This window comes from Lutra lutra, chromosome 7 (assembly GCF_902655055.1).
Source record: "Lutra lutra chromosome 7, mLutLut1.2, whole genome shotgun sequence".
In the NCBI taxonomy this organism is placed as follows: Eukaryota; Metazoa; Chordata; class Mammalia; order Carnivora; family Mustelidae; genus Lutra; species Lutra lutra.
This window is the reverse complement of record NC_062284.1, coordinates 128667336-128691031: the sequence shown is the minus strand read 5'-3', so window position 1 is coordinate 128691031 and position 23696 is coordinate 128667336. Positions and strand designations below refer to the sequence as shown.

Genomic DNA, 23696 nt, shown 5'->3' with positions numbered 1-23696 from the left:
ACTGATATGGATTAGATGATACACAGATATATATCTATATATCTAAATATCTATATGTTTATTTGCTTGGTTTGGCACAAGGTTCAGACTTCAGGCAATCCCTTTAATGCTTTCTTCAGGTGCAATAGTATGCTTTTTCGGAGCCCTCCATCCACAGCCAAGTGAGTTCCTTTAGTACCTGGAGAAGCAGTCCCTTTTCTAATTTGGCCCCATGTTGCCCACCCCTCCCCCACCCCCACTGCAACTTCTAGTTGAGGCTCTGGGACTCATCCTAAAACCTTAAATCAGTCTGTGTCCATGGGCTGTGCTCTGAAATTCCATGGTTAGTTTCCTCCCTCTTAACCTTCTTCAGTCTCTTCTCTCTGTCAACACTGTACATGATTTTGTTGCTTTATTTATTTATGTTTTAAAGATTTTATTTATCTATTTATTTGACACAGAGAGAGAGATCACAAGTAGGCAGAGAGGCAGGCAGGGAGAGAGGAGGAAGCAGGCTCCCTGCTAAGCAGAGAGCCCGATGCAGGGCTCGATCCCAGGACACTGAGATCATGACCTGAGCCAAAGGCAGAGGCTTTAACCCACTGAGCCACCCAGGGGCCCCGACTTCATTGCTTTATGAAATCCATTTTCTAGTGAGCAGAATTTCCTAACCCCTCAACTGTAGAGTCCAATTTATCTATAATTTTTCTAAAAGCTCCCTGTTGACTTTAAATTTGCCTTTTCCGGTTTCTTTTGGAATCCCAGTTTTCACCAAGGATCACCCCTTTATCACTTCTTAGTTGTCATTGCTGGTTGCCTCTTTCTTCTACCCCTCCCCTCTCCTTCTCTTCCTTCTCCTCCTTCTCCTTCTCCTTCTTCTTTTTTAAAATACGAATTAGCTTGGCTCCCAGCATCATCATGGTTTAGTTCCTGGGTCCCCAAGGAGATTGGCTCTCATTTTCCCTCCCCATCATTCTCCAGCCCCGGTCTCAGCCCTGTATGAACAGCTGTAAGCTAATCGACTGTGAATATTTGTTTAAGTCACTTCCCTGTTCTAGGGCACATGAGTTTAGGTTATGCTAGTTTTCATTTTCATGACCAGTCCGATTTTCAATACTAAGTAATTTTATACAGTAGTTCTCCTATTCAGTTGTTAGCAGATTTATGTTACATTTTTTAATTTTTGTTCTATTACAATTTTATCTTTAATTTAACCGACACCATTATGTTGTTTTTGCTTACGTTAAGTGAATGATTTGTCACTAGTTGTCAAAACACCACATAGAAGCTCATGAAACATAAATCTGATTTTTGTGCTTATAAACAGTTCCCTGCATCAGATCTCAGAGAAATCACATTAATACTGAACATCTGAAGGTGAGATCTGGTTGGTTCTCCCAGGTACTGAAGTTTCAGGGACCTGAGAAAATACAATCCCTTCCTCTCTCTCTCTCTTTTTTTCCTGTTATTTAATTCTACACCAATACCAATAGAGGGAAAAACAAAACAAAACAAAACAAATGCAAGGCTGGTAAAACCCAAGTATTGTCTTTGCTAGTGGAAACACTGGTATGGAAAGCTGTGGTTAACATCTACTGAATTTCAGAGTGGGAATTGCCCACTTGAACACTCACTCATTCAGGGCTTAGGTCCTAATTCAAGTCTTGCTCCACTGAAGCAAGACTCGCTCCTCTAACACCCGTGCTGTGGGTTGGGTGGGAGTACACTTGGTGTTTCTTGAAGACAGCTCGCTCCCCTAGAGAGAAACAGGAAGTGCCAGGGGCTGAGCTATGGAAATACAATTTCTCGGTAGTTTCCTTAACCTTCTAGATTATGTCACTCCTTTACCTCTGGAAAGCTGTAACAGAGGGAGTAGAGATGCTAGGAGTGCCTTGCTGGTGGAGTTTCTTCAGTGTGAATGGAGACAACAGAAGAGGGTAGGAGGAGGGATTCTCCCTGTCCTTCCTTCAGTGCTGGGGTATCCTCAGGACATGGTTGGTTAAATTGCAATGATTTGCCCATATAAATATTGGGGGAGCCACCTTCTACTCTGACCATACTAATGCTGGTTTCCTTGACTTTGTTATTAAGATTTCCATTCTCTCTTGTATTTATTTCAAGCCCCCTTCATGACCTCCTGCCCTGGTCATTCACTTTTTCTAGGTAAGTCATGAAAGGTCTACTGGTTCATTTGTAGCAGCTGGAGATCATTTAGTTGCAAATGTCAGACACCCATCTTAAGTTCTTGAAGCACAGAAGGGAATCTATTGCCATCTAGTTTTTAAAAGCCTGGCTTTGGCTGCTGAATCTGGACCTTCAAATGGTACCATTCTGGAGAAACGGTTTCCCTCCATTTTGTGGTTGGCTTCTGGGTTGGCTTTCTCCTCGGGCAATTTCTGTGGTTATCACATGGTTTCCAGCAGCTCTGAGCTCTCTTCTTACCCCTTCAACAAGCCTTGTTTACAAAGAATGCCTCTCTCCTAGGTGTTCTCGCAAAAGCCCTGGAGCTGAATATTACTAGACTTAATTGAGTGACTACTAAATACTCTAAGCTTTTGTTCCTGCTGATCCCTTGGTTCTAAGGGTGGTCCCTAGAACAGTTCCATAAGCATCACCTTGGAATATAATAGAAATGCATGTTCTCAGGTCACGCCCCAGACTTTTGGATGATAAATTCTGAGGGCGGGGCATAGGAAACGGTGTATTAAGAAGCCGTCTGTGTGATTCAGAGGTGTGCTAAAGTTTGCAGACAACTCTTGTTAGTCCGTAGACCATACTCTGTAGCTAAGGAGATAAATTAATGTTGGATGGTCCAGGCTGGGTAGGCTGATGACTTCAAGAGCTTGGTTAGGATCAGCTTCGGCCAACCCAGATGGTTTTTTTTGTTTGTTTTTTTTTTTTTTTTTAAGATTTTATTTATTTATTTGTCAGAGAGAGAGAGAGAGAGAGAGAGAGAGCACAGGCAGACAGAGTGGCAGGCAGAGGCAGAGGGAGAAGCAGGCTCCCCACAGAACAAGGAGCCCGATGTGGGACTCGATCCCAGGACGCCGGGATCATGACCTGAGCCGAAGGCAGCTGCTTAACCAACTTGAGCCACCCAGGCATCCCCCAGATGGTTTTAAGGTAAAGTAGGGAGAGTAGCTTCCCAAGGGGAAGTTAGGGGTGCTACCAGAAAAACCAACAGTTGCTGGTCAGAGATAAATGAACCTATGTGCTACCATAGAATCTTTCCACAAGTACTAGATGGTGAATTACTATATCACGAAGCATTTGGTAGTGAATGCTCCATGCTTGTTTGTTGTATCTTTACAAGGTTTGGGGCAATTAAGACTTTTTTTCCCCTATAGTATGCATTTGTACCTAATTGTTTCCTGAATGGAGAAAACGAATCGTCTATCCTTCAACCTGAGTTATCCATGATCTCATATTCTCTTTTATATGCTGGGACGTTCTGAGCAGCTGCATGGAGAGCACGGGCCGCAGTGCACAGAACTCAGCCCGGCCAGGAGTCTTCCCTCTGACCTGAGGTCTCCTCAGCTCTGTACTATATGGAGCATTTTGTTTCCTGGAACTAAATGTAAACGTAAAAGATACAGTAAGTCTGCTGTGACAAAACATGATAACGTGTGTATCTCCTCTGTGACGTTCATAGGTACGATGGTGGGGGACCATACCCGCTTGGAATTCCACAATATTGAGACCGGAATCATGACAGAGAAACGTTACATCTCCGTCGTCCCATCCAGTTTCATTGGCCACTTACAGAGCCTCATGTTCAATGGCCTGCTCTACATTGACCTGTGCAAAAATGGCGACATCGATTACTGCGAACTGAAGGCTCGTTTTGGACTGAGGAACATTATCGCTGACCCCGTCACCTTCAAGACCAAGAGCAGCTACCTGAGCCTGGCCACGCTCCAGGCCTATACCTCCATGCACCTCTTCTTCCAGTTCAAGACCACCTCAGCTGACGGCTTCATTCTTTTCAACAGTGGCGACGGCAATGACTTCATTGCAGTTGAGCTGGTCAAGGGGTAAGTGGAAGAGATCACATCGTTTATACCGGGCATCTCAGCTTAAGCTTGAAAGCTTGACCTAACATGTGGACATGAAAAAAAAGTGTCCATTCTGCTACTCACCCTCTCTTCCCAAGACCTGGTCTCCTCCTTATTGGTGAAACACAACCTTTGTAATGGTTAGGGCTGGAAGGAGGAGAAATTCATTAGTTTATTTAAAGATCTTCCACTAGCTCAATCCTATCAGACTTTTTACTATGAAATATAATCCTTTAAACCTCTAGGGAAAAAGGTCATTTTTACAAAAATGACCTTTTTTTTCCTTTTTTTTTGCAAAAAGAGGATAGAGTGTATATCCTCTATATAGTGCCCCCCAGGCAGTGCTTTCCCCAACCACCAGATCTATAGGAAGGAATGAAATACAGATATTTTCAGCACTGCCATTAGCCCATATATGTGCAATTTTTAAAAAAGATTTTATTTATTTATTTGACAGAGAGAGAGAGATCACAAGTAGGCAGAGAGGCAGGCAGAGACAGAGAGAGGGGGAAGCAGGCTCCCCACTGAGCAGAGAGCCCAATGCCGGGCCTGATCCCAGAACCCTGGTATCATGACCCGAGCCGAAGGCAGAGGCTTTAACCCACTGAGCCACCCAGGTGCCCCTATATGCTCAGTTTTAAACGCTGTTCTTTCTGCAAGATATTTTACTACCATGTGTTGGGAAATAATAAAAACAAAAACTAGAACAAACCCCCCAAAACCAGATCCACAATCCACTGATTTTTAAATGCCGCCCCCTAGTGGTTGGGGATGTACCGCCTGTACTACTTTTGTGGCTCTGGATTTTTAGATCGTGGGAAAGAAGCGAACCTTGTAAGTGTGGAATTAAAGTGAAGTCTGACAGAACAGGCTGTGACTCTTCTTGGAATCCTAGATCAAACCGTAATTATTCCTGCATGATGCCAGCTTGGCGTGGGGGACGGGAAGCCCTCAGGCTCCATTATCTGCACGTTGCTGTTCACCTACTTGAGGGGGTCTCCACTCATGGGGTGGTGGTTGTTACTCACAGGTACATACACTACGTGTTTGACCTTGGGAATGGTCCCAACGTGATCAAAGGCAACAGTGACCGCCCCCTGAATGACAACCAGTGGCACAATGTCGTCATCACCCGGGACAACAGTAACACCCACAGCTTGAAAGTGGACACTAAGGTGGTCACTCAGGTTATCAACGGGGCCAAAAATCTGGATTTGAAAGGTAAACCTTGTAAAGTAGTTTATTCTTTGTAGAGCAGTTCTTTGGTTTTTTTTGTTTGTTTGTTTTGTTTTTAAGATTTATTTATCAATTTGAGAGCGAGAGAGAGTGAGAATGTGCATGTGTAGGGGGAATGGCGCAGAGGGAGAGAATCCCACGCAGATTCCCTGCTGAGTGCGGAGTCCAACACCACGCTCCATGTCATGGATCCCGAGATCATGACTCTGAGATCATGAACCTGAGATCACAGACTGCGCCGAAACCAAGGGTCAGACGTTTAACTGACTGAGCCACCCAGGCCCCTTTAGATCATGTCTTACAACCAAAGGGCTGTTCGCAGAGACAAACTGCGGGTTAGGGGCGCCAGGCATATTTGAGACCTCATGGATATCCTATTTTAACAACATTGAATGATACCAAGATGCAGTTTTTACTTAAGTCGCTCCCCGAGGGATGGTTCATCTTCTCTGTAAATCTTGGGCATGCAGGGGCTGACTGTGAGGTGACAGATGTCAGCATACGGGGACGTCCTAATACAGAGGAGGTGGTGCAGTTTTGAAATCTCAGCTGAATCACTTACTGCCTGGGTGACTTTGGTAAAATTTCTTAGCCTTGTTCAGCTTCTCTATACTTTTTTGCAAAATGAGGACAATAATTGTTACTACCTTTATGGGCTGTTACGAGTTTTGATGGGATAATGTCTGTAAAATCCTCCACATAGTATTGGTAACAAGCCCATAAAAAGCACTCGGTAAATGGTTGTTTTGTTGGAAATCTTGTTAATCTTTACTTCTTCATAAAATGGGAACAGTATCTACCTCATGGACTGAATATGGCAATGAAAATTTGTGAGATGGCACGTAGAAAATGAATGACAAGCAATGTGAGTTTCTTCTTCCTACACTATAGGGACTCTGGTAATTGGTTGTTTGTGCCATTTCCCTTCCTCTCCCCCAGCTCTGTCACCATTACCTATGAGATCGTTTACTGTGCCTTGGCTCTAGCTGAGTCTGGTTTCCCTACCCTTTACTCATCGGCTCTCGCTACTCGCTTTCCCATCCAGGTGACCTCTACATGGCGGGTCTGGCCCAAGGCATGTATAGCAACCTTCCCAAGCTGGTGGCTTCCCGGGATGGCTTCCAGGGCTGTCTGGCATCTGTGGATTTGAACGGGCGTCTGCCAGACCTCATCAACGATGCCCTCCATCGGAGTGGACAGATCGAGCGTGGCTGCGAAGGTACAGCCTTTTTACTTGTTAAGCCACAGCCTGGATGCAAGCACCAGGCCTCTTTGCTCCCTCTGCCAGTGCCTCCTTACTGTTTCCCAGTCCTCTCTCCTTCCCATTTGCCATCTGACATTGCATCATCATTGGTGTCCTCCTGTCTCTGGTTCAGTATGTCAAGACATGGGCCACAGATGTTGGCAGATGTCTTTCCAGTATCACATACTTGTCAGTAGAGGACCTTCCCTGACGTTGACATCAGACTCTTCCTGACTTGTACCTTTGCTTCCAGCATGGCTGAAAGGGCAGTCGGGGTTTTTATTTATATTTTTATACATCAGGAGGTATACCAGAGCCTTTTTTGTGGGTGTCACCATGAATGAAATAATGTAAGAACTACTGCATCATTTAATGCAAACACAGCAGGTGGTAGGAAAATGATGTCAGAATGCCATGATGAGGGAAGGGAATTGACATTTATTGAGTAGTTACTAAATGTCAGGCGTTTTTAGGCATTTCATCAGTGTGACGTCATGAAACAGCATGAGTGTTGATGTTAGAAAGACTTGGATTTAGATCCAGGTAGTAACTCTTGTTCACTGTGTGACATTTGGAAAGTCACTCAACCTCTCTGAGCTCTATCCTCCTCAACTGCAAAGTGGGGCAATAAAACTTGCCTCGGAAGGTAAGCTGTGTAAATCAGAGCTGCATGTAAAATACCTGGTAGGAATGTGGTAGGTACTCAATAAACAGTAAGATTATCCTTTACAAATGTGATCTTATGGGAGACATCTAATAACATTGCCTGCCCATCAGTGTCGCACAACATCAGCCCGTTGCGTAGATGATCTTCTGTCTCTTAAGTTACGATCTGAATTTTATAGGTCTTCTTGAGCCCAGGTTTTACAACAAAAACCATCTAGTTTAGCCAGCGGAGGGCAGCAGTGAGCAGTTTGCAGGCTTTCCCCTGAGGCCTGGGTAGGTCAAGCCGGTGACCCTTCCCTAGCTTGGAAGTCAAAGGTGTCTGACCAGTCAGCAGAATCTATGCATTCCTTTGTCTGGTTGAGCCTCGTGGTCCTCTGTGCAATTTACCCGTTTCGTTTTTTTTCTATCCCATTGATTTACTGCACCGGACGCGTTCACTCACCTCCTAAGTATTTAACTTCACGTTTTGCCCCTGTTCTTGACCAGCTTTCACCTGGGTTCGCTTGCACATTTTTATAAAGGCTCCCTGGCAGCTTCACAAGCTGATGTGCAGTGTGGAAGTAATTTCCCTTTGCCTAAGAGTCAACTTCCCACCCACAGGGACTAGAAGTAAGACTAGTTGTTCCCGTAAGCCACTCCAGTTTGCCTTTAACTGGGAGTCTGTCTTCAACCAGTGGGCCAGATAGGGTCTGTGTACATGGGAGGACTGGAGGCTCCAAATCAGCGTTCACTTAAAGGAGCCGCTTTGCTTTCTTTTCCTGGAAATGCACTCTGCCGTTCAAATCAAGAAGTTTTGTCTCCTTGGTTTGCTCTTACTTCTCTCAGGCATTGAGGGCGATGCTGAAATAAATGTAACATGTGGGAATTGAATCGAATATCTCCGTTTCAAAGATTGTGGAAAGACAGAAATTCCAGTTATCCTGCAGTAATTAATCAGATTGAGTTAAAACTCAAAAGCATGCGTTAAAAAGCATAAAGTACTCTTCAGGTGTGAAATATTCTTATCATGTCATCCGTTTTCCAGATTTACAAATTAATGGGAATTACCCATTTAACTCTATAGCCATGTTGCTTGATAGAAATATAATGTAAGTCACATATGTAATTTTAAATCTCCTAGTATACTAGCTACATGTAACAAAGATAGAAAGGAACATGTAAAGTTAATTTTCATTTTACATTTCACTAAACCAGGTATATCCAAAATATTATCATTTCAGCATGCAATGATATAAAATTATCAACAAAACATTTCACGTTCTTTTTTTTCACGCTAAGCCTTTAGAATTGAGTGTGTGTTTTGTACTCATAGCACACCTCAATTCAGACTGTATACCTTTCTGGTCTCAGAAGCTGCACGGGTCTGTGGCCTGCTCCATCAGAAGCAGAGTTCTACAGAAAATTAAAAGTTGGGCTGTAAGGAGCTAGAACTGTTGGAGATAGAACTTCAGAAGAGGGGATTATGGAGTCCACTTAAGAGAACTTGAAGAGAAGCAGTGAGAGCATTAGCACAAGGAAATTACCCATCAAATTGGGGAAAATGGTCCCATCCCTACCTCCCTCTCTGTGTGCGGCTTGGCGTGACTCATCACATGCATTATAGAGGGGTCCGACCTTGCTCTGAGTATGCGTGATTGTTCAGCCCCGGATATTGGAACTTGATGCTTCTTCCATCCGAATCTATGGCGAGTCCCATGAGCCTAATAACTGTGCACTCTATTGCCATGGAGATAATTGCGATGATTACCCACGGAGCATTATGACCGCCCCACTGGGTAGGATGAAGTGGAGGATGAGTGAGGAGGGAAGGAGGTCCTTGTTTATTGTACACAGATGACTTGGATAATTAGCCTAAGTGGCCAGGAAAAATGGCCAAAAACTGGGTTAAGGCATAAATTACTGTCATTGGAAGTTTACACCATGTGAATAAGCCCTTATAAGAGATCCCAGGAGCCTTTTAGGGCTCTGTGGAAATGAAGCTGAAGTAGATGGTGAGGAGGGAAATGAGGAGCACAGAACCTTCGAGAGACTGCAAACAGGTGTCCTTCTCATTCTGAATCTCTGTACATAGTATGGGACCCTCAAGAAGGCCTTTGAGTATTGTGCGGGATGGAAATCCCAGGAAATAGAATACATTTCCTGATTTATCATTTCTATATATAGAATAATGGACAGGTAGGGAATGAGGACCCATTACCAAAAACTAAGAGGTGCATCCCTTCGAGATGGTAAATGTGTTCTATTCTCGCTATCTGGGGTACACAGGCCAGGATGTATCATATGTTCTTATCAGAGTTATTGATGACGATATTTCAAGATCTCCAAGTAGTAAATGTACTACTTTCCCTCTCCTATCGAAGGGCAAAGAGTCCAAAATTATTTTAAAAATGTATTAATCTATGACTTTGTCTCCCAATTGTTTATACTAAGAAAGAAAGAAAGAAAGAAAGAAAGAAAAAACTTCCAACCATGTTTTCATTTTTATGCAGAGTATAATAACTTCAGAAATTAAGCACAATTTCTGGACACCTTAGCCAACATCTAGCTGTGACTGGCAGCCTCTCAGTTTGGGCTAGGAATTTTGAAATGCTGTCTGGTTCTATTCTCAGCTGGTAAATATCTCTTTCTGTCTTGAGGCCAGCTTTGCTACAGAGACCAAGGCATGGGTTGGCTGGAAACGCGATTCCACAATTGCAGATGGTACCCATCTGAGAGAAACACACGTGCTTCATTTCGAGACTGGCATGAATAAATAAAAAGGACACTGGTTTGGTGCCTTTTTGCTCACAGCCATTTGGGTTTGGCTTCATTGTTACCAATCAAACAAATTGAGCTTTCTGGAGTTCCCAAATCATGTTGACGCACAGACACAGTTCGAGTACCACGTTCCCTGGTGGCATTTTCAGGGGGTTCCCAGGAAGGCTCCCAAGCGACTGACTCTTCCATCTTTAACTCCTAGATGTGCAGAATTATTCTTTTGCAGGCTTGGTCTGGCTGTGCACACGTGTCTTTCAGTCTGGCAACGCACTCTTCCTTATTTCTTGATGCTTATCCTGACTCATGGAGAATCATTTTCCTGGACCACGTGCCTTGGGGTTGGCTGTGTGGATGCGAGAGGGCTCTTGTTACCCCTGCTTGTGCTTTGTCAAGTCCAGTGTTTTCCTGCCCCTGCTCTGCTGACGTGGCTCTGACGAGGCCTGCTCTGCCCGGGTCCCCGCATCCCCCATCTGTGCTGTCTCTGGAGAGCCCATAGAGCATTTGAAGTGTTTGAGTGATGTTGGTTATACCGATTGTTATTTTCATTTCTGTAATGTTACCCTGGTTGACTCCACCTCTTACTAACCTCTGGTTATTGTTTTCGCCTTTTCTGTTCTTCTGCTAACAAAGTTGTGTTGACCAAAGCTGACCTGCAAGGCAGAGAAGGTTCTTGCTCCCATTACCACTGGACGGAAAGATGCCCTGTGTCATCCTTGGCATCTTTTTCTTAAGGGCCTTCAAGCTGTCACACCTCTTGGACAGCATCAGTTTTGGGGAGGGGACTGAACCCTGTGTTCTTTAGAAACAGCGGCAGGAAACCCAGATCAGTGAATACAAAATAGCAAATGCTGAGACCTTTTAGAGATGGGACCATGAGGATGTCCGCGTCCCATACTGTGACTCCTCCCAAGCCTACCAACCCACTTTTGGAAGCGATTCAGGCCTCTGCACATAGTTGCCGTGGATGGGCTGGCTCTTTTTAATTTATTCACCACAGAGGAAGACTATAGTTGGAAAGATAAAAAGAAAGATAAAAAAAAAAAAGACTAGTTGAGTTCTTAATTTATTATTTTCTGGGTCAGGGAGGTCACTTCTCAGGACTTTTGAGTGCTTGGGCTTTATGAATGAGAAGGGCATTTTCTCTTAACTAATTTTAAAGAAATATTTTTAGGCATTTGGGAGATATTAATGTCATTAAAATGTTCTAGAGATTTATGTTTCCTATTGGGGATTTTGGCTGAGCACTTTAAGTTCGTGTTGTGTGATCTAAAGGAAAAAGTACTCTTGGGGAAGAAGAGGATCTGTCGGTTTTATCCTGAATTCTCTTTCAAATGCCTGCCTGGTAGATGTCCGTGAGTCTCTACCACAGACCCTGCTCCTTCTACCAGCCAAAGAGGCACCAAGCAGGGTCTGTAATGGGCCACTGGTCCTATTGTGTCAGGCTACCTGACTCAGAATAGCAGGCCGAGAAGGCAGTTTGGGCATCTTTTGGCTGATAGTTGTGTAGAGGATTGAGCTTTGGATGGCTTCTGGGAGTTTGCAACCAGAAAACATTGTTGAAAGCGGCTAAGAGCAGGGTAGCTTTAAAAGCACTACGGGGGCACCTGGGTGGCTCAGTGGGTTAAGCCTCTGCCTTCGGCTCTAGGTCATGGTCTCAGGGTTCTGGGATCGAGCCCCGCATCGGGCTCTCTGCTCGGCAGGGAGCCTGCTTCCTCCTCTCTCTCTCTCTGCCTGCCTCTCTGCCTACTGTGACCTCTGTCTGTCAAATAAATAAATAAAGTCTTAAAAAAAAAATTAAAAGCACTACGTTTCCCCTAAATGACCATTGACTTTGCTGCGACTTGCTGTACGTCACGTAGGTAACCAGTACAGGTATCCATGTCTTGGGCAGACCTCAACTACATGACATCTCTCTCTAGTCACTCTCCTGTAACTTTTTTCTCCATTCTTTCTTAGCAGATTCACATATATGCTGATGTATAATAAAATTAATTCAAAAGAATAGTGGATTAGTATTTTGACGTCCAAGGTAGCTATACAATAGATTTCAATTTTTTTTTTCTTTCAATTTCAAAGAGTGTCAGGGGCCTTTTGGTAATACTGAAGGCTGTTGTTTTTCAGGAACTTTGCTCCATTGTCAAAATAGGGCTACTGCATGTCACTCTGTAACTGGAGGGGGGGGGAGGGTAGGATTTGATCTATAAGAAGAGAGAATCCAAGGATATCAAACCTTATTGTGATCAGTTTTTATTAGATCAAACTTTAGAGAATGACATCTCTTCTCAGACTTTGTTCCTCATGGTAAGACCTAGGTGGATTTTGAATCCCCAGGACCTAGCATAGGCCTTTTCACATAGGGGCTCCCCAAGCAACAAAATGATCTTAAAGTTACCTTCCAAAGGAAAAATGGTCTGTAGGCATCATACAGAGTGCTGGTTGATTTCTATGTGTCTTGTAAAATTATTGGCTGAAATCTAGTACAGATTTAGGAATATAATAGTTTGGAATATCTTAACTTTGCCATTTATAGAATCAGCCAAGTCATCAGAATGGTTTTTATGTTGTTACTGCCTTGACCGTAACTCCCTTCCACTCTTGTAATGACTAGAGAGTCTCTGTTTGTGACAAGAGCTATTACTCTTGGTCATTATTTTGGGTCATCTTACTCGTTCCCCATATTGTGTGAAAGACCTTTAGGATGCAAATTCCTTCACTTTTTATTCTCCTGATATTGGGGTTTGGACCATTACTCATATCGGCTTTTTCAGCTGCAACCTGTGGGCACAGAGAGTATGAATTACCATAAGGGTGAAGGGCAGTAAAAACATACGACAAAGAAGTGAGACAGTTTGAAATGTAAAGGTAAGTGGTATTCAGAAAGAACTATAATAGTGGGCTCTAGAAAGTGGCCTGATGAATCTGGAAAGTCAATAGCTTGAGTCCTCTTATCATTGTGTTTGGGGTATGGTTTGTTATTTATTTGTTTACTTACTTACTTAACTACTTAATTACTTACTTACTTATTTGAACTTCTCCAGTGGTTGTGTTGTTCAGTTTTAATGGGAACTCAGCTATTCCTATCTGTCAGGCACCCAGCTAGGCCCTGGGATAACAAGTGTGATACTGTCTGACCACACATGAGTCAGCAGGGGATTGCCCAGTGTGGACAGTGCAGAGTGAACACTGCTTTTCTAGAATGGAGAAGGAGCACGCAGCGTGAGCAGGGAGGAGGCCTGCTGGGCTGTGCCAGGTGGTCATGGTAGGAGCTCAGCGGATATTTCTCAGGCAGGGTTTGAACTGAGTTGGAAGGATGACATATTTGAGGTACCTGAGACATGGAAGCACATTGGAGAGCTTGGGCAGTCTGAGACCAACACGCAGCTCGGGTTGGTTGAAATAGCGCGCGTATGGGGATGTGATCAAAGACGAAGCTGGGAGCCGTAGGATGGAGGTCGACCATGACAGCGTGTTCATGTGGGGAGTCGGGCATTTCCCTGAGGGCGCTGTGAGGAGGACAGAGACTCGGCCAGCTCTTCATTTTATGGAGATCACTCTGACACCAGGTGGAGAATAGAAAGGAAGGACAGGAACTGGAAATGGAGAACAGAGTTTGGAGGGAAGTAGCCTATTCCAAGGTGGAGGGAAGAGGCTTGAAACTCCCTCCCAGATGAGACCTCTGAGGAACGGCCTCTGTCCCCTGATTATTTCCTTTCTACCCCACCTGTGATACTCTGTTTCATAGAGCAGGTACACGTATACATGATGATGAAAGGTGTGAGGGAAGAGCTTCGTGGATGGCCCTAGGTCAGGCCAAACTTTGCCTCCTTCCAGGTGAGGAGTGGGAGTAGGGGCTCCGTGGAGGCACACAGGGTGGGAAGTGTTACCCTGCTGAGAAGTACAGCCCCTTGAATCACAGGGTCCCTTGAAGAGAGTGACAATATCGAGGGACATTTTAGAAGCTATTTTAGAAAACCTTTTTATTGTAAGAGGGGTTTTCCTGGAGAGATCCCCTAAAAAGCTGTCTAGTAAAGAAAGAGCTGTATGACTCTCAGAGAAACATTAAGTTAGACCTGTTGAGAATGAAGCAGATGAGTTATACGCTCTAAAATAAAAACTAAGAATAGCTTTTTATTGGGTTAGATGATTAATAAGAATATGTTCTCTCCACTTTCCACTGTAATTCTCCTAAATAGGTCCCCTCTCTGGAGTTGAATGGCTCTTTTTTAGAAATGTAATTTGTTCTTCTGCCCAGATGGTGGAAAGGTGGAGTGGGGCAGGGGGAGAACCAAGGATTGATTAGATCTGGTTCTGAATGCTTTGTATCTTGAGGAAGTCAGTGAATGTACTGGGTTTGGATGCCTTAAAAACGTGAAGACCCTTTCAAGTACTTTTAGATAAGAGTTGCCATCAAATACTTCTAAGGGGAATTTTCATTCTGCAACTTTTTTTTACTGTGAAGAACATGGTTTCCCACTTAATTTTCTCCAAAGCTAGTACATTCTCCATTGTATTTTATGTAAAAAAATGTATACATGTGGCATTTGACCCAATAGAAATCAGTCTCTCAGAAATGATATGCATTATGAGAAATAATGGAGATGGGAATTCAATAGAACTTCCCCCAAAGATTTTGCTTTTTTCCCCTCAGCACTGTCTGCTGAGGAGTTTCTTACAAGAGAGTGTGCATTTGTGACCTACTACCTTAATGTGTCTTGTTTCTGGACTCCTGTTCAACTATACCCTAACTAAAATACAGAGAACATGATTTTCCTCCCCAACGGAGTTGGTAATACCCTTAATTGAGGGTTAACTTAGTTTAAGCACAGGCTGAGGAGTTGGTATATTGTGTCTCCCTCATGACCATGACCTTGCCACCTCAAGATGACTCTATGGGCTTTACATACGTTATCTCATTTAATCCTCACATCATGTAAGGTACCAACAATTTCTGTCCCCATTATACAAACTCAGGTACAGAAAATTTAAGTGGCTAGCCTAAGGTCACATTGCTAGTAAGTGGCAAAGCTGAGTTTTAAAGCCTATGACCTCTTCTCTACTGTGGCATATGATGCAAGTCTGGACTTGTCTATTTCCAAAGCAGAGGCACTACCCAGGTGACCAGAGGTTATCTGAGAACATCCTCTAGATGGCTTTATGGTAGATGGTGTTTATGTCAATACGATTTTACTAAGTTCTAGATGATAGTTGTACAATGTTCTTTAAAACAAACTATTTTTAAAATTAGCTGTCTTTTCATTGAGCATGCCCTTTGAAACCTCTTTTCTCTCTTTTTAAAAAATGCCCTCTACTACCCCAAAGGACCGCTACATCAGTGTAGAAAAAGAAGGAAAACCAGAACAGGAGGGCTCAGTTTACATTTTTCTGAGGCAGCATTGACTTTTTGATGAGCTGTTCACGATCTTAAAAAGAAGAAATGATCTGATCATTGTGACCTTTCAGCACTCTGTGAAAATAGGGTAGGTTGAGCGAGAAGGTGATATGATGCTAGCCATTCTCATTCCTTCACCAATAACCCAACAGGGGCAGTCATTAGTGGTGGCACTAATGCCACCCCTCCATTGTCATGCAAGTGTCACGTGTATAAATCACTTTACTCATAAAGTGTGCATACTTTGGTGTTCATTGACCATCAAGGGCAGTGCTGTACTAGAATTGGTACCAGCACTGGAGTTTTCAGGAATTTTGCAAGCTGGTTGACGTCATGTAACAGATATTGGCTTGAAATTGGCCATGGTGGGAGTATTTTACACTATGGAAATCAGGTTAGAGAAATGTTACAGATCAGGGTTTTTTTGTTGTTGTTCTGGTTGTTAAATATTTACCTTCGCGGAGCTTATCAAAGGCCATTGGAGATGAAGACTTCATGAGGGCATGTTGGTTTCAACCAATATCCATGCTCACCTTGACTCATTTTATACTCAGTATATGATGAGAGGGCTGGAGTGATTGTGAAGAATAGGAGTGTTCGTGAAACCACCCCAGTGTCTCCAGAATGTTGGATTTTATTACTAATCTTTTTCACTCATCATCCTAACCAAGTGACTTTTTTGAACCTTCATTCGAGGAGAGGAAACCATAAACACCTGAGCATGCTTGCTAAGAACATTGTTGATGCCTTTCTGAGCATTAGGAAGACATAGATCTTGCCTTCTAGACGAAAAAGTAAGATCGTGGGAATACAGCTACTCTTACGTCTTTCTGTCAGTGAAATTTTTAAAAAATATTTTATTTGAGAGAGAGAATGAGCATGCCCATTCATGAGTGGGGGAAGAGTCAGAGGAAGAAGGAAAAACTCCAGCTGACTCCCCACTGAGCAGGGACCCAAGCCCTCTGGACATGGTGCTCCATCTCAGGTCTCGGAGATCATGACCTGAGCTGAAACCAGGAGTGGGACGCTTAACCACCTGAGCTACCCAGGTGCCCCTTCCAATGAAATTTTATAATAATATTTAGGACCCTGTTCTCTGGCTTTGCTTAATCTTCTGTAAAGTGTGAATTAGAGCATTTGCTTCTCAGTTAGCTCTATATGGAGGACACTTGACACAGTTAAGGATCAGTGCTTTCTTATTTTAAAATTACATAGAAGTGAATTGGGTTTCTGCCAGTTACTAAAGATGAATCTTATGTTGTCTGCAAATGACTATCTTCAGAAAAGGCAAGAGGACCCAAAGCTGTGAATGTAGAGTTACTCTGAGAGCTACAGAAGGATCTTTGCTGCAGGGACCAAGACACAGAGCTAAGTAGGCTATCCCTAATGTCACAGACTACTGCCCCTGAAGCCTCAACACTTGAATCCTTGTATTTTAGCAGCGGGACTACAGGTGGCTCAGGAAGCTAGTAAGGGTCTTGCACACATATGCACACGCATGCGTACATATATCTGTATGAATTCATCTTCCTTTTTCTATTTTTTCCTTCCTTCCCACTCCATGACTTCTCACTCCTTCTTCCTCTATGAAACAAGGTGAATATTTTTTTAAAGATTTATTTATTTTTTTGACAGACAGAGAGGCAGTAGGCAGAGAGGCAGGCAGAAAGACAGAGAGAGAGGAGAAAGCAGGCTCCTTGCTAAGCAGAGAGCCTGATGTGGGACTCGATCCCAGGACTCTGGGATCATGACCTGAGCTGAAGACAGAGGCTTTAACCCACTAAGCCACCCAGGCGCCCCTGCCATGTAAATTTTAAAAATGTGAAAGTGGAAAGGTTTATGTACATATCAGGAGTGGAAAGTCAAGTTGCAGATGGCTCTGCAGAGCTCTCTGGAGAGTCCCTGGCAGCCCTCACAGGGCTCCTCCCACTGTGGCTGTGCTTGGGAGGGATGGACAAGCCCTTTGGTTGGCACAGGGGTCGGCTGTGATGAAGCTTCCCCATTCAGGGTTCATGCACGGCTTCCGAATCCTCTGACAAACACCTCCTGCTTTGCAATTAAAGACGATGAGTGTTATTAAGCCAGCCTTGCCCTATGCCTATCACTGGGCTACCAGCCTTGACCCTTTAGGATGAATGGCTATCGGGCATCAAAACAGATGTTCTCCCCTGGTCACCAAGCTCCCCCCGCCCAGCTGGTGCTGGTTTAGCAACATTTACTATAAATTGGGATGTTTGAGACATAGGCTTGGTTGAGTCCTACTTGGGCACTAACAGAGGGAAAATACACTCTTCTAGAACTGCAAGTCATAAAAGACAGTCTGTCAACTTTTGATTTCCTAGACCGTGAAGAGGAGTTGACTGAATCTGTTTGCATGTACCCTGAGGTGGGTTTTAGCAATAACAGGCATGAAATGACTGTCTGGAACAGTTCTTGAAGAGAAAAAAAAATCCCAAATTCAAGCAGAGTGGTGGGGAGTTTGTGGCAGCTCTCAGAGGTATCATCTGAGAAAGAAAAGACACAACGTGATGCTTTTCTGTGAACTAAAAACAGAGCAGGGAGTTAGAAACCAAAGTACCACCATCACTGAGGACTTGTTTAGTCTTTTCTTACACACTTCTGTTGCCTTGTCACTTCCCTGCTAGACAAAAAAAAGTTACCATCTTGTCTCAAAAAGACTATGTGGCTGTTTCAGTGAGGATTGGTTACATAGCAAATGCAAAAGTCGTATACACGATCTGTATACAAGGGTTTCTGAAAGGTTTAGTGCACTTTTAAGTTTTTTTAATTTAATTTTATTTATTTATTTGACAGAGATCACAAGTAGGCAGAGAGGCAGGCAGAGAGAGAGGAAGGGAAGCAGTCTCCTCGCTGAGCAGGTAACCTGATGCAGGGCTCGATCCCAGGACCCTGAGATCATGACCTGAGCTGACGGCAGAGGCTTTAACCCACTGAGCCACCCAGGTGCTCCTGCACTTTTAAGTTATTAATAATAATTTTGAAAACCTTATAAGTATATAATTCTAAAGGTTTATGTTATCTTAGAATTTTTATAATTTTCATTTGATGAGGAAGAATGTTTTAGACAAACGTATTATTACGTTCTTATGAGTGCCTTATATTTATATGTATTTGATACAGATTTTTGTTCTGGTGTTATATATAAGCAGATAAAACTAGATCTTCCTGTTAATTTTTTACTGAATGTTGAATCGAAGAAATCAAAAGAAAGTCATCTTTCTCTGATTATAGATTAGAGATACCTTATTTAAATTTCTCTTGCTAATCCAGTGGTAACACACACACACACACACACACACACACACACACACACACACACACACTCTCGCTCTCCCTGTATGGTTTACCCATATTCATAGAGGTTAGATGGCTCAGCTGTTGAGTTAGCAAGCCTGGGTTTGAGATCTCACCTACTACTTATAGTGGGGGCTTCACAAAAAATATCACGTAACTCTCTGGCTCAGTGTACTTCTCTGAAACCCTTGCCTTCCGACTTGATCATCAGTCAAAAAATTCCTTTATTTTTAAAGTTCTGGGTTATTTTAAAGTTCTTCCTTGAGAAAATTATTCCTGTTTTCTGATTCCCTAACACCCTTAATTGTAATTGCTTCGTCATGTGTTTATGAAGATTGAGTTAATATCTGAAAGGTACTTAGTACAGTGTCTGGCAGATGATAAGTGCTATGTAAATCCCTTGGTTTGTTATTGTTATATCATCTTTATACAGGATCATTTTATATAAATGAGGCACCTTTAGAAGTATTGTTGAAGATTTTCTTTTTTTTTCTTTTTTGGGGGTAGTTTGGCATGTTTCTCTAATTTCTTTCTCTCTTTAGTTTTGGAGACACTGCTATCTGAGAAATAGACAAATATAAAATATCTGTTCAGGAAAGGATGTACTTAAATACAGGAGCTTATACTATCATCTAGGAAGCTTTTTAGGCTCTAATGCCAACACTTAATCATTCAGCTGTTCATACTGTCCCTGGACACTGGGGACACAGAAGAGTTCTTGTCTCAATATTTGGTAAGATTGTCCAAATCTAATAGTTAAGTTAGGGGAGGGAATATGGCCAATAAAATCCTACCACCATCAATACCTCCCCCAAAAAAGTGATTCCAAGTTGAAAATTGTTTGTAGGAAGTGATATTGGTAAATTTTATGGGTAAATTGTTAGGAATACCACTTGGCTTTAAGTGATAAAAGAAGGACTTCATTTTTGGGGGGTTTTGGTTCTCTTGTTCTTTTTTCATTTAGCAACATTTTCTGAGCTCTTATTTTATACCAAATACTTTATCAGAAGTTAGAGCTATAGAGGTGCCTGGGTGGCTCAGTGGGTTAAAGCCTCTGCCTTCTGCTCAGGTCATGATCCCAGGGTCCTGGGATCGAGCCCCACATCGCATCGGGCTCTCTGCTCAGCAGGGAGCCTGCTTCCTCCTCTCTCTCTGCCTTCCTCTCTGCCTACTTGTGATATCTGTCAAGTAAATAATAAAAAAAAAATCTTTAAAAAAAAAGAGCTTAAAGTTGAGAAAAGCAGATAAGACTTCTGCCCTTTACAGGGCTTTTATTCCAATAGGATGAGATAAACAATAAACTTTTTTTTTTCTCTAAAGATTTTATTTATTCATTTGACAGAGAGAGATCACAAGTAGGCAGAGAAGCAGGCAGAGAGAGGGAAACAGGCTCCCCGCTGAGCAGAGAGCCCGATGCGGGACTTGATCCCAGGACCCTGAGATCATGACCCGAGCCGAAGGCAGCAGCCTAACCCACTGAGCCACCCAGGCACCCACAAACAATAAACATTTTAATAAATGACTTAGTTCTAGGCAGTGCATTGTTGAGTTAAATCAAGAAGGAGATATGATGGAGAACACAGGAAATGCTGGTGGGGACCGCCTGAAATAGGAGAGTCTGAAGAAAGCCCACCTTAAGCCTGAAACTTAAACAGAATAAGAATGGACCGATCATTTGATAATCTGCAGAAAGGACATTTCAGGCTGTAGGTAGAACAAGAGCAGAGGACCTTGAAGGTAGATGGTTTTGAAGTGTACGAGCAGAGGTCCTGGAAGGTGAGCAGGCCTCAGAACCACCCAGAAGGCTTATCACGACTCCGATTCCTGAGACCTGTCCCGGGCCAGTAGGTCTGGGTGGAGCCTGAAAAGGCACCTTTGTCCTGAGCTCCCAGGTGCTGCTGCTGCTGTGGGGCCCACCAGGTGAGCACCACTGGGGTCGGGAGGGAGTGAAAGGATGAAAGGATGGCTGCAGCGCTGTGAGCTGGGGGCCACGAGTGGGACATGCAGCTGGAGGAGGAGGCAGGGCCCCGAGGATCTAAGCCTCAGTAACAAGTGCGAGTTTAGTGTCAGATCTATGAGGAGCCCCGCCTTGCCACAGCTGCTCTTGTTCTGAGGTGATTACAATGTAGACGATTTTTGGTCTTTTTTTTTTTTTTAAGATTTTATTTATTTATTTGACAGACAGAGATCACAAGTAGGCAGAGAGGCAGGCAGAGAGAGAGGGAAGCAGGCTCCCTGCCAAGCAGAGAGCCCGATGTGGGGCTCAATCCCAGGACCCTGAGATTATGACTGGAGCCAAAGGCAGAGGCTCAACCCACTGAGCCACCCAGGCGCCCCGACGGTCTTTGGTCTTTGAGGACTATCTGATTCTGCATGGCACTTGCCCCCATAATGCATGTGCAACAAATTCTCCGCTTTGTGGAGCAGAGTCACCCATGCTCAGGTTTCAACAGTAGGAGACATAGGCAGATGGGGGTTCAGATAGCTCAACACTGACTGAAACACGTTCTCTGTATCTGGCACAGAACATTGAACCCAGCAAGGACATAATCAAAGCATATTTGTGATTTCTAGCAGCAGGCAGAATTCTGTCTTTTGGGGACTATACTGAAAAAATACGAAACAATTAGAGGCTTCTCTATAAGCAGAGGACATCACCATGTGTAATAAAGTGTTCAACTGAATATTACCCTATGTAAATGTTAATGATGCAGATAATAAATGTCATGGCCACTAAGAAGTGGGAGAATTGTTCGAAGTTACGAGGGAACGCTTTATACAGGGGAGGTCTTCGAGCTGGTCCTTAGAAAATGGTGAGCATTTGCCAAGTTAAAGGGGAAGGGAAAAGCATAGAAAAGCCTTGGTCTCAGATTCAATTAACATTCAAGGGATTATTGTGTTTTCCCCAAGTTTTTGCTGGTTCTACTGCCTTTCAAGGGAAAGCCTTACATGTGTTTCTGGTTCCTGAGTACAATTGAATTACTAGTCCATTGTCTGCTAAGAGCTGTTTGGTCAGGGAGCCCTGGGGACTTCTCAGAAACTTTTATCCTTTGAAAGAAGCTGTCCTGATTTGCCATTGTTAATGAAACTTGTACTACACAATGCTCAAGTTTAAGACCCACTGAGAACATGACCATGAACCTCCTTTCATCTCCACATGGGGGAACCACATGGCAGATAGGAGCTGCAGAGACCCAGCAGCAGTGCTGTTCCCCCAGTGCTAGTAATTGTCTTGAACTTTCTTGTCATATCCTAATAGCTTTGTATCAGGAGTGACGGTCTGTATTGCTTCTACCCCTCATGAATAAATACAGAATGTCTTGCCACCCAGAAGACAAACCCTTTGTGTCGTGTGTCTCTTTTGAACATGCATCCCTAGGACTCTGCATGCATACATTTCAATATTCCGTGCCCGCGTGAGGCTTTGCTTTGGAAACGGTGAAATACACGCTTAGTGCAGTGGGTATATTTTTACTCTGTCAAGTGCTTTTTTGCATCAGATCTTGAGTAATATATTTGATGAGTCAAAGGGCTCACCTCCTTTGCTGAGGCTCTCTTGGGAGTTATCTTGAATATTAAGATAGTTCTTATTAGCTCAGATAATTCCAAAGGTGTGGGTTTATCTTTAATCCCAAGGTTAAGGCAGAAGACAGAAATGAAAAAGAGCAAATGGTAAAAGAGAGGTCTCAGGCTGACCTAAAGAGAGATTTTAATGACAACCTGTAAAGTAGAGATCACCAAACTTTTTCAGTTGCTTTCTCATATCCAGAAAAGATTTTGAGGGTGCCTGGGTGGCTCAGTGGGTTAAGCCTTTGCCTTCAGCTCAGGTCATGGTCTCAGGGTCCTGGGATCGAGCCCCGCATCGGGTTGTCTGCCCAGCAGGGAGCCTGCTTCCCCCTCTCTCTCTGCCTGCCTCTGTGCCTGCTTGTGATCTCTCTCTCTCTCTGTCTGCCAAATAAATAAATAAAATCTTAAAAAAAAAGAAAAGATTTTGAGAATGCCCCCCCATAAGTGTAATTATCTCTACATCAGATACTTGTACCACTGTACTTATATATTGTTGACTTATGAAAGACACATGAAAATAGAAATAATAAAGAAAAAATTAAAAGAATGCAATTTCTAATATTTTCTTCCTATCCCTCAAATAATTCTCTTTTGCATCCTCTGGCGTATGGACACTGCTTTTTAATACACCCTTCTGTAAACCAATAGCAACAGCACAGTATAATATACTGGTTCTCAAACTCTAGACTGCGTCACAATTTCCTGGAAGCCTGTGAAAACACACATTTTTACCTCTTTCTGAAGTTTCTGATTCAGTAGGTCTGGGGCCCCATATTTTGCCTTTCTAACCACTTCCCAGGTGATGTTGGTCTGAGAAATAACACTTTAAGAACTACTGATGTAGCTAAGAGCATGGTTCCCAGAGATGGTTTACCTAAGTTGGATATCATGGTCCTTTCATTACTGAATGTGTGACCTTGGGTAGATTACTTATATAAGCTTAGTTTTTTTCTTTTTCTTTTTCTTTTGATCTGTGAAATGGGTGATCATAATTACTTACTTCTTAGTGTCACTGGAGGGCATAATGAGGTAATGTAGACAAAGTGCTTAGTACCCAGTACTTACCACCTACAAAATACCAATATATGTTGGCTGCTATATGCTTCTCTTTCTCCTCCTCTTCATGTCATCAAACATCTTTTTAATGTCATAAAGTAAACTTTAGGGACTTTTATGCCTTAATTCATAAGAATCATGGGAATAAATTTTTTTGCTTTACCATTATATGTCTAGAAAGACCATATTCCAAATGAAGCGTCTTTCTAGTTGGGTGGTAGAGATGAAGCTCTTTTGAAAAGTCTGCCTAAGAGAACAATGTGTTCAGCCCTCTCCCTTCTGTGTGTAACTGTTGATAGTCTGTGGCTAAGTGTGTATCTCTGTAGTCTTTTGTATATCCTGATTCTTGTTGCATGATCTAGAGATGACATTTTGGGTGGTTGTGGTTTTGAATGTTTTGGGGCATGAGAGTCGCAAAGTCAAGTGCTTGCTT

At 43.1% G+C, this 23696-nt stretch overlaps 1 protein-coding gene across 28 annotated transcripts in view; it reads left to right on the top strand.

Annotated features, from left to right (window-relative positions):
• Positions 1 to 23696, top strand: part of NRXN3 (neurexin 3) — a 1668422-nt gene that overhangs the window by 843138 nt on the left and 801588 nt on the right. For all 28 annotated transcript variants that reach the window (XM_047738119.1, XM_047738148.1, XM_047738133.1 and 25 more), the window contains 3 exons: positions 3632 to 4013; positions 5065 to 5255; positions 6316 to 6489. In XM_047738119.1, the coding sequence (XP_047594075.1) occupies positions 3632 to 4013; positions 5065 to 5255; positions 6316 to 6489 (747 nt within the window). The remainder of the gene's footprint in view (positions 1 to 3631; positions 4014 to 5064; positions 5256 to 6315; positions 6490 to 23696) is intronic.